The 10,509-nt window shown below is 36.4% G+C and overlaps 1 protein-coding gene across 5 annotated transcripts in view; it reads left to right on the top strand.

Moving 5' to 3' along the window:
- Positions 1-10,509, top strand: part of RBFOX1 (RNA binding fox-1 homolog 1) — a 1,278,833-nt gene that overhangs the window by 1,217,984 nt on the left and 50,340 nt on the right. For 4 of the 5 annotated variants that reach the window (XM_025203686.1, XM_025203675.1, XM_025203680.1 and 1 more), the window contains one exon: positions 8,370-8,412. In XM_025203686.1, the coding sequence (XP_025059471.1) occupies positions 8,370-8,412 (43 nt within the window). Of the gene's footprint in view, positions 1-2,322; positions 2,363-8,369; positions 8,413-10,509 lie in introns of all 5 variants that reach the window. The other variant, XM_014520084.2, reaches the window with a different exon arrangement.

The following is a 10,509-nucleotide window of genomic DNA, read 5'->3' as shown; positions in this document are numbered from 1 at the left end:
CCGTGGGTTCGAAAATTGGGTATATAGGATAGGGATACATCTAGGATTGCGCTCGGTGATGGGGAGAGGCAAGAAGCTAAACAGACCTCCGTTGCCTGCTTAAGAAAGGTGCGTTGGGTCCGCAAGGGTCCACATCGCTTGGAGATCTTCACACAGCGCAAAGTCTCCTCCTCCTGGCGAGTTCTGTATCTCTCCAGGTTTCCTCTCTCTCCCTCTCCTCTCTCTCCTCTCCGACTTGGGCGGAAACTACCCAAGCCTTTTGTACGGCTAGCAAGCCAATAGCTAGCAGCCATGTATGCCTACGTTTAGAACCGGCTAATAATGTGGCACGAATCTAAATACAAATGGTGGGAACTCCTTTGCACCGTGCATCACTATGATGCAAAAGAAATGCACCATACAAAGAAGGCTACAAACGGCGGGAAATACTCTTCTGCACGCGGGGTCCTAAATTGCAGCAGAAAACTCCACCGTGCAAAAAAGCTGCAATTTGGCGGGAACATAATTTAGCGGTGCCGAAGCACACAAAAACAAAAAACCACAACTTTGGGTTGTGATGTGTGTGTGTGTGTGTGTGTGTGCGCACGTTCTCGTGCGCGCATGCGTGCACATTTGGTTTGGTTTGCTGTATATCGCATGGACACAGATTGACTTCCCTGTTTGGAATTTAGTCATATGAATCTCATTGCTTAGTTACTGTTTCTTTGATGTTAAAATGCTTATTAGAAATTCAGAGATTACTTTGGTTAAGATTAGACTTAAACCCAACCAAATAGAGACTACAACTCCCCCCTTCTCCCCTCCCCCCCCCAAAAAATCACCTAGGTAATTAACTTTTAGAACAACTATGGTAAATGCTCATATAGAAAGAGTTTGTAGGTTGCAAAAATTTTACCTACGTGTTTACTCCAAATTTTAAAATTAGTAGGCCCTATTCCCCACTGAATTGCTCCAATTTATGCCAATATACCCAATGAAATACATTTGCTGTACAGTGTGCATTTCATCCTGAAGGATTTCTAGTCTAAAATGTAAGCTATAAACATCAGTAATTTGTCTTGGCTGAATGTAACTCCTCTGGGAGTAAAATTAGTATGATTTCAGGTAAGAAGCAATAACTAACACCCAACCAAAACTACAAGTACATTTAGATCAGTAGAATGTAGTCTGCCAAGTTGTAATATAGCCAAAGGAGCAAAGGCAACACTTGCATGCTTATGAAAAAAGTCATGCGAGCTTTAATAGCCATGTGTTGTCAGATTCTTAAATGTACCTCAGGCTGAACAGTGTTAGTTGGTGTTCCCTAATACAGCCTTTTTTAGTTTGAGCCATGCCTCGATTGATAGAGTACCACTTATTTTACCACCTTTGTCAGCAGAGTGATGTCTCCTATACAAATAATAACAAAATCCAGTGACCAAAGGACAAGAAGGTAGCACAGTAGATGATCAAATTATATATTTTAATCTTTCTCATAATTTTACATTTTTAAACATAACTTGTATCAATAAAATCAATAATTCTTCCAAAGAGTATTTTTATACTAAACAGAACTGATAACTACTACAAAAGATATAGAACAGACTGGCAGATATAGCATCTCTACCCATGTTTCACCAATTAAGTCGGATTCCTGAGACCAGTCTCCATAGGTGTTTTGCTTTCATCAGGGTAAATTTGGTCCAAAGTGTTTTCTTTGTTTTTGATTTAAAATTATTATTTTGTAGCTTAAAAGGGATATAAATAGAATAGAAGTCTTTTGTTTATGCCATAAAAAGGGAAGGATCTCTTTTAAAATACCCTAAAAAATGGAAAGTGCACAATGTTTTCCATTTTGTAGGTGAAGCAATGACTTCTTATGCAAGTTTTGAGTATTTACATAGCATGCAAAATGGTTATGTTTTCAACCAAAATTATGGAACTTAGTTGCATGAATCTTTTTTGGCAATACTCTGTATTTCATCATGACTTTTTCAAGTTAATGGGACTCCTTAAATGCTGATGGCAGGCTTGGCCTATTGAAATTTTTAAGGGGAAAACTACAATCAAAAGAGAAGTAGTCACCAATGCACTTAACCTCTTTTTGTCTAAGCATTTGGCTCTCATTATACAGATACTATGACATTCAGTACAATTTCTTCAGATATTACTACCAACCTCCTTAACCAATTTGAAGAATGCCCTCCTTTTCAGTGGGTTGGAGATTGTTTTCTTTTTTTGTTTTTTGTGATGAGACTAACCTCAGCCGTGCAGGGATTAGTGGTGTTTGCATGTAGAAATGCACTAATATGGATGTTTTTCTTTGTGTGTGCATCCTTGCAGTGTTGTTTACCAGGATGGATTTTATGGTGCAGACATTTATGTAAGTATTCATTGATGCGCATGCTGTCTTTATGCATTACCAGAGTCATTCTTTTTACAAGTTTGCTGCATAGCTTGACTCTGTTTTGTCTATTTACCATCCCTCACCTGTCAAGAAGAATTGAGAAGAATATCTCTCATATTGGAAGGCCTTTCTGTTCATTACATCTCTCATTGTTCCATAGAGCTGAATTAACTCTTCAATCAAGTACTGAGTGAATTTTAAAAAATGACAAAAAGTTGGAGTTCATCATCCCTCAAAATTAAAGTTTCAAAAATCATTTGTAAAAATTAAAAATAAAATGAAACACCTGGAGAAATTCAAGGCAAATTGAATGGCCTTAGCTCCAAAATTCTGAAAATTCTGACTGCTGAGAATAAACCCCTATTCAGGAACTTAAGTAAATGGTTAAGTCCCACTGGTGACAGGGTACATGCTTAGTTAAAAATATGTTTCAGCATTATTTCAAATATGGATGGGCATAAGCCTTTTCTTAAGAGTTTTTCTGAGCTGACGCCATAGTGTCTTCTACTCTGAATACTTCAACTAGAGCCAGCAAGACTAGTCATTGTAACAACTGACTTGTACTTATAAGTGAAGGTTTGCAGGATTGGATCCTTGGTTATTTATTTTTTAATTAAAATTCATTTTCTCCTTTTATGACATATAATTTTATGTAACATTAATTTATTTTCTAAAGTTTATTCTAGTACTAAAGCTTTTAGCTAGAAAGTTTTATGTAGAATATATTTTATCCAAGTATGTCCAAACTAAAAAGGTTTCAGAATGAGTGAGCCTGATTTTTCACTCTTTTTTAAAGAATTAAAAATTGTGGAAACCATCAAAATATATTGATACATGAAACTCTTACAAATATGCCACTTATTTTTTTCATTGATTTTTATTTTGATGAAATAAATGATTAAATAATTCACGTGCTAAAAAATAGGTGGAATTAATTAAGGGTTTAAATAAGAGGTTTTTTGTTGTTACAAACAGCTTTCTTTAAACTAATTCTGCTTCTATTGTACCATCGGCATTGAGATACAAAGAGATGGATTACATTAAATTGGTATGAACATTAAAAATTCATTAGGTGGTATTATAGAGCATTACTTATATTTATTATCAATGATCCTTTGGAGATATTTAGGATGAAATAGTTTAAATATCCTGACAAGATATATACAGCAAGGAAAAACTTATCTGAATTTATAGGGAATAATAAAGATCCCTGCTGATGGAATAAGATAGGCTGTTTATACCCATTTGAAATATTAGCTAAAGATTTTAAAATATTTTTGTATTATTAAAGGTTCAGATACAGTAGCATTCCCACCTGGCATACATGATGAAGTTTTTAACCCCCCATTACTGGCAGTGCATACAACTCACCCCTTTCAAAAGGTCAATAGAAACACCTGTGAATGGCTTTAATTGGACTTAAGTACAGTCCTAGAGATTTAAATGGGTTTTAATGCTTCATAGAACCTTTTGTCCAGAAATGAATGTTCAGTTTTCTTTTGTCTTCCATTCTTAAAGAGAAAACTGCACCCGCTTACTATTACAGAAATTTAACACTTAAGAAGCCCTTCTGAATGTAAATAAAATAAAGGTGTTTGAAAATGATGTGTTTATTTTACAGCTAATAATTTTCCAGCCTATTACTGCTGAGAAGAAAAAAGAAGCTTTCTTCCATTTTCTCAGTTGCATCAGTGATGTTTTGAGTTTTGTTTGTTTGGGTTTTTTGCAAACAAAATGACCAACATTCATGAAAGAGAAAATTCTTGTAGCTGATATCTGGTATAGGACCAACAGCATGGTTGGGGTAAACACAGGATCATAAGAAAGTAGGGCCGGAAGAGACCTCATGAGGTCACGTGAGAATAGATTGGAATAATTGCATCCCTTGATTTGCAAGTGGCACTTCTGTTGATACAACTTAGTATATTGGCTTTTTTTTTTTTTTTGGCAACAAGAGCACACTAGGCTTATTTTCAACTTATGGTCTGCTAACTCCTAAGTCCCCTATAGTACTGTCTAGCCAATCATTCCCCAGTCTATATTTGTGATGCAAATTATGTGAAACCTTATCCAGTACAGAACTTAGGACATCTGGGGAACCCCACTTGATACTCCTCCCAGCTAGAGAGTGAGCCATTTATGACAGCTCATTGAGCATAATGATCTAACAAATTCTGTATCCTCTGTATATTATGTGTTGGACCTTAAATAGATCTTCACATAGATGTAGACATGCACCCATCTTCAGTCAAATGTAGGATCCAGGTCTTCACTTCCAAATTATGTTTTTTAATTTCTTGATAGAAAACACTGCTTATGTTTCTCACTGATGGACTGAGTTAAATGTACTTTATATGAATCTGTTATGGACTTTTTAAAAATTATTTTCTAAATTGCATATTGAAATTTATACCACATCCCTTGTTATTTTTTCTATTTTGTCTTGTCACACTTGTTTTTTTCTGCACCTAAAATATTTTGCCAAAGACAGATAGCAAAAGAGAGAGCTACATGCATGGGAATAAGTCAAGAGAATATATATGATTCAGAATGTATTAGTTCCCTGCAGAGCTCTGAGTTATTGACTGGCTTCCAATCGATTACCACATAGCTCTAGCTCAGTTAGCCATTTTAAATGGAAAGTTGAAGCTTTGTGAAGAAGAAAGATTCTGGGAAAGAAATAACACCATAAAAACAGAAAGGGAAAAGGAGAGAGAGAGAAAACATGCAATTTAAATATGCACAAATGAGAGGACAGAAGAGACCCTCAAAATACCAAAGATGAGAAAAAAGAGAGACAAATATTGGAGAGTAGAACAGAAAAAAAAATCTATATAGCAAGATGTATATCAAGGAGAAGTTTTTTTCTAATGCTGGATTTGAGCAATAAGAGGGCGAGCTATATCTTACTTTACAACATCAGGCTTGATGAGTTCCTTCAGTAGGTAAACTGACATAAGAAGGGGAAGAAATCCAAAGCAGAACAACTAGACAAATAAGAAAAGGAAACAAAACAATGAGCTAATGCTAACCAAAGAAATTGAGCAGAATAAGAAGAGCTTTCCTAATTAAATTAAGGGAAACAATATGCTAAACTGAAAATTCCATAGGCACATTTCTAAATAATAAGGACAATATAATGATCTCTCAGACAAAGCTATTGAGCACCTTTTTTTTTTTTAATGTGCTTTTAACAAGAAAAATAAAGAAAAGATTGCACATTTAGGAAGTAAGGAAAGCCTTTTAAAATTAACTATTGATTCACTAACAAAAATTTCATTTAAAGAGAGTTGAAGTTGCCTGTTAGATAATGTTTCTAGTTGAAAATGAACATATTTAGGAATCAGGAAATACATTAAAGACAATGAAAACAAGCTCCATACAACAAAGAAATGTATTTGAAACCCCTGTGCAACCTTAATTCAGCCTCCTTTGACAAATGACTTAAAGTATTTTCAGGACATCACTTTTGAGGACATTACATCCCTCCCTAAGACACATAGGAGTCAGGTTGCAAGTTGGAGGAAGAAGAATGTGCAACTGGGGCAATAAAACAAGTTTTGCATTTTTAGGGCACTGACCGACATGCAGCTCCTGACTAACTTGTGGCACTTCACATACGGCGCCATGAGTTACAGCAAATTCCCTTCCTCCCCACCTTCTACCTCCCGCAACACAACAGATATTTTCTGTTGAGTCGGAGTGGAGGGAGCAAGCTCTGCTTTGGAGCCAGCTATGTGTCTGCAGTCTCTCCCCGCTCCCCCTTCCCTGCCCCCTCTCCCCCACCCTCCAGCTCTGGTATTGTCTTCAGGGTGGGAGGGAGGAAAAGGGCTGGGGGGAAGCTCGGGCTGGTGTTTGCCCAGCCCGCATTGGAGGAAGGAGACTCCAATCCACCTACCCCTACCCTCCAGTGCTGGGCAAACCCCATCCCGTACTCCTCCTTCCCACCCCATCCTGAAGACAGCACCAGGGGTTGGGTTTGATCTGATGCAGCCCAGCCTTTCTCCAGGCAGGAACTGACAGAATTTAATGTAGGTGCTCCACTTTGGATCACCTTCATCTGAACAATCACGTAATGGGGGTTCAGATTGTCACACAATCAGGCTGTTTTAAAGTGCTTTGCAGCTGTCCACTTCTTTCAGGGCATGGCTAGAGACCACTTTCAGGGGGTTGATCATGTGACAAAATGTCACTTCTGTCAGTGTTTTAAATCCTCTAATTCCTTATCCCTGAATAAAAAAGGTTTAACCACATACCTTCTCTCAGTCTAAATGTCCACACAGAGATGTGTCAACCCACTGGTAGTTCCAAGGATCTGTGGTGCTATACAGAGTGTCCCTGGGACATTTGGGCATGAATTCAGAATTGTTTTGAGCCCTTTTCTGAGTAATAGGCATGGTATGTATGCTGGGTACAAGAAATTAATTTTAGGGCCTTTTGTCATCACTTCAAGGGTACTTTAAGAATTCCTGAAGAATTTGTATTTTGACAAAGTGTAATAGTCATCCATACAGTGTTTGCTTCCTTAGCTATGTTCTGAAATATCATTTCTCCAAACCCGGAAAAAAGATCTTAATACATAGAGGTTCCTCAGGCAAAAGAAATTAAATAAGTTTAGATTTGTTTATTAAAGCCAACTGTTTTTTAAAGTTTATTTATTAATAGGTTTATTTTGGCACTGATGGCTTTAAATTGATTAAATTGATTGTCTTTATAGCTTTTTATTTTTATTACTATATTACCTAAGAGTCTTGGTCATAGACTAGGGCACAAACAAATGCTAGGAGCTATTCAAACCCAGAACAAAAAAAATTAGACCCTGCCTGGAAGAGTTAACAGTCTAACACGAGAAAACAAATGGATACAGAGAGATGGAGAAGCTGAGTAAAAGAATGAGACAGCAGGATAAGCAGCATTCTAGTAACTAGAGCAAGGATTTATAGGTTAGAGAATACAGAGGCACAACAGCCAGCTCACAGAGGCATCAACTGTTTCTGGGAGCAGAGGGAAGCATCAAGGCTGATGCACCATCTGAATGAAGGGAACATTCAACATGAGCAGTTCTGTAGGTTGAGTTAGAATGGAGAAAAACAAGGAGCACATCCACCCTTTACCTCCCCCTTCTCTTGTTTTGGTCTCTGAGCACAGTAAAGATTGTGGTCAATCTCTGTCTCAAGGTAATGGGGTGAGGGGAAAGGATAATGCTGTCTGCCTTCTCTCTGATAAGCAGGCATGGACATTATTTAACTGGTTATGTCCCACCTCTTGGTTTATTCATTTATAAAAAGAGTATAATAATAGTTATTAGAGAGTGTCATGAATTTAGTGATTATAAAATACCTGGAGATACTTGAATTAAAGGAGCAATGTATATGCACATTTTTATCAATGCAAATTTTTATCAATCAACATTTCCACAACTCTCTCTTTTATGCCAATAATAACAAGTGCAGAATCGTAGCAGGATACAGTCACATATATTTAAAATAAAATTAATTTGCCCATCCAAAGGATCTATCTAAATTATCCATATTTGTACAAGTGCTAACACTGTGCCTATAATAGAGTTAATTAAATATACAATGAGCTATTATTAAAAATAAATTAAAAACGTGTAGTTTTTGTGTATATATGTATATCTATTCACACAGATATGTATATATTCACATATGCATGTAGCTGATCATGCTATTTATATAAAAATATGTTAGTATATATTAGATTTTTAAAATGTATTTATTTTTTCCATATTATCCTTCTTTTGACAAGAACCTTGCTCATTTAATACCCTAACTTAAATTCCTTAGCAACTGATTGGTTACCCATTCCACGGACCCTTCTCAGTCATCCTGTGCCAAAAGGCCATGTAAAATGTTGAAAGCAAACTTGTAAATGAATGACTTTGGGAAATATGTGACTTATGCATTTTTATTTATTTTTCAGTTTTTTGCATTCATATGGTTACATTTCTGTTTCTTTATAGAGTAGTGTTTCAAGAGCCTGTGTATGGCAATAAGTTTCCACAGGTATGGAGTACTGACTGATGAAAAACCTCATCACATTGAATGTAGATTGTTGTGAAATACTAACAATCAAATCAGCAGGATTGGGGGGAGGTTTTCACATGTACAAAATGAAGGGGCAAAGCCAGCAGCAACATTTTATTAGTTATAACACCCAATCTCAAATATTTTTTTCAGATACCCTTTTGAAATGCTGTGTATGTCCCATGTAAGACTAATGTCAATGAGATTTTTTTCTGTAGGACTGTAGGTTCAAGCATATTGATCTTATGCACACTGGCATAATGGAAGGGGGAGCCTCAAACAGTTATAACATAACCACTACAATTCTAAATATAGGAGTACTAATGAAGAGACGATATAGTTATTCCTTTTTCACTAATATGTTCTCCATTTCTGCATATGGCTGCTCTAGAGAAAACACTGGAACAGAGGAAAGTACAATATTTCTATAACAAAGTAGTTACCCAAATCCTATGAAAATGCTTAACATTTAGCTTATAGCATTATGCTATAAAAATGAAAATGCTTAGCATTTAGCATATAGTTTTAGAGTATCTTTAGATATTTCAAAAAAGTTTCATAGAAAATTATAGCAAATGTTGGTATGCAGCCATGTTATATAACTTTATACATGATGAAGCAATACTGTGGTCATCCTGCACATAGCTACATTGAAGTATAGCATTTTTCATTTGAGAAGGGTTTGGAGGATTGGATTAACAGTCAGTGGCATGGGGGCTATATAAAAAATGAAGTGAGTCAAGAACATATATTGTTGAACAGTTTAACTAAAAATGTAACCCAAAACATGCAGACACTGCAATATACAACTACTACTCTACAGAGGTATATCTATTATATATTGCTTGTAAGTTCTCTGTCTGAGAATTTGGTAAAGTTGAAAATCTGAGCATGTTGCCAAACTGAATGTTAAATCAAACAAATTTGCTACATTAAGCAAGTTGTAGAATCACATAGTACTCAAAGGTATAGTGTAATGAGTTGAATGACAATCCTGAGTCAGCAGTGCATTTAAGTATATGCTTAAACTTAGTTCAGTGGGACTATACACATTATTTATTTTATGCACCTACTCAAATCTCTTGTTCATTCTGAGACTCTGCTTGTAACTGTTGATCTTAACTATATTTTAATGTAGTTTTTTTTTTAAACTAAAAATATTTATACTAAACAATCACAAGCCATGAGATCAATAAATGACATACTCATAATAATTATATCATTATTAAAATACAGATGCCATAAATTTTAACACCTAAAATTATTTATTAGCTGTTTCAATAAGGGGCTTTATTCGGGGGCGGGGGGTGTGGGGTGGAGAATGGATGCATTTGTATTTTGAGAGTAAAGTATATTAACAGAACTCCCAAGGAATATCAAACCCAGCTTCTGAAACACCACATTGATGAGTACAGATTAGTATCTCAGAACCATATGTTAACAAACAACTTATTTAGGTATGATAGAGGAAAACAATGAAAGATTGAGATTTGTGGCTGGTGCCCAAACATTCCCACCTTTCCAATGCCAATCCCATACTTAATCCAAGAGTCATTAGGTACATAGTTATACTAAGAAAAAGAGCATTCTTTATTTGAGTAAGAGTTTGGTGGATTGGGTCAGTGGCGACAAGCATGAGAGCCATATCTATACCTGACTAAGTCAAGAACATGTACGCTACTGACGAATGACCTGCATTCCAACAGACATTCTGGACCATGAAAACTAGGGGTGGGCGAAATGGGCCATAGTCAATTCAGATTTGGCCTGAATCGGAAACAGTGATTCGATTTTTTTGATTCAGATCACTGTTCCCGATTCAATTAATCTGAATCTGAATTTGAAGATTCAATGCTGATTTGGAGAATCAGTGATTTGGCCATAGACACAGCTTTAAATGTTTTTTCTATATACCTTGATGTACCAGGCGCAGCTTGTGAACACTGTGTTGTTGGGGTGGATGGAGTGACCCACAGGAGCGCGGGGTGGGGGCCTGTGTGCTTGGCGGCAAACCCAGAAGTGGACCGGAATACTTCCAGTCCACTTCTGAGTCCACCACCGAGCGTGCCCCCCCCC

The sequence above is a fragment of the Alligator sinensis genome, unplaced genomic scaffold (genome assembly GCF_000455745.1).
Source record: "Alligator sinensis unplaced genomic scaffold, ASM45574v1 scaffold404_1, whole genome shotgun sequence".
Classification (NCBI taxonomy): domain Eukaryota; kingdom Metazoa; phylum Chordata; order Crocodylia; family Alligatoridae; genus Alligator; species Alligator sinensis.
Note: the sequence above shows the minus strand (reverse complement) of the source record. Positions and strands in the feature narration are given on the sequence as shown.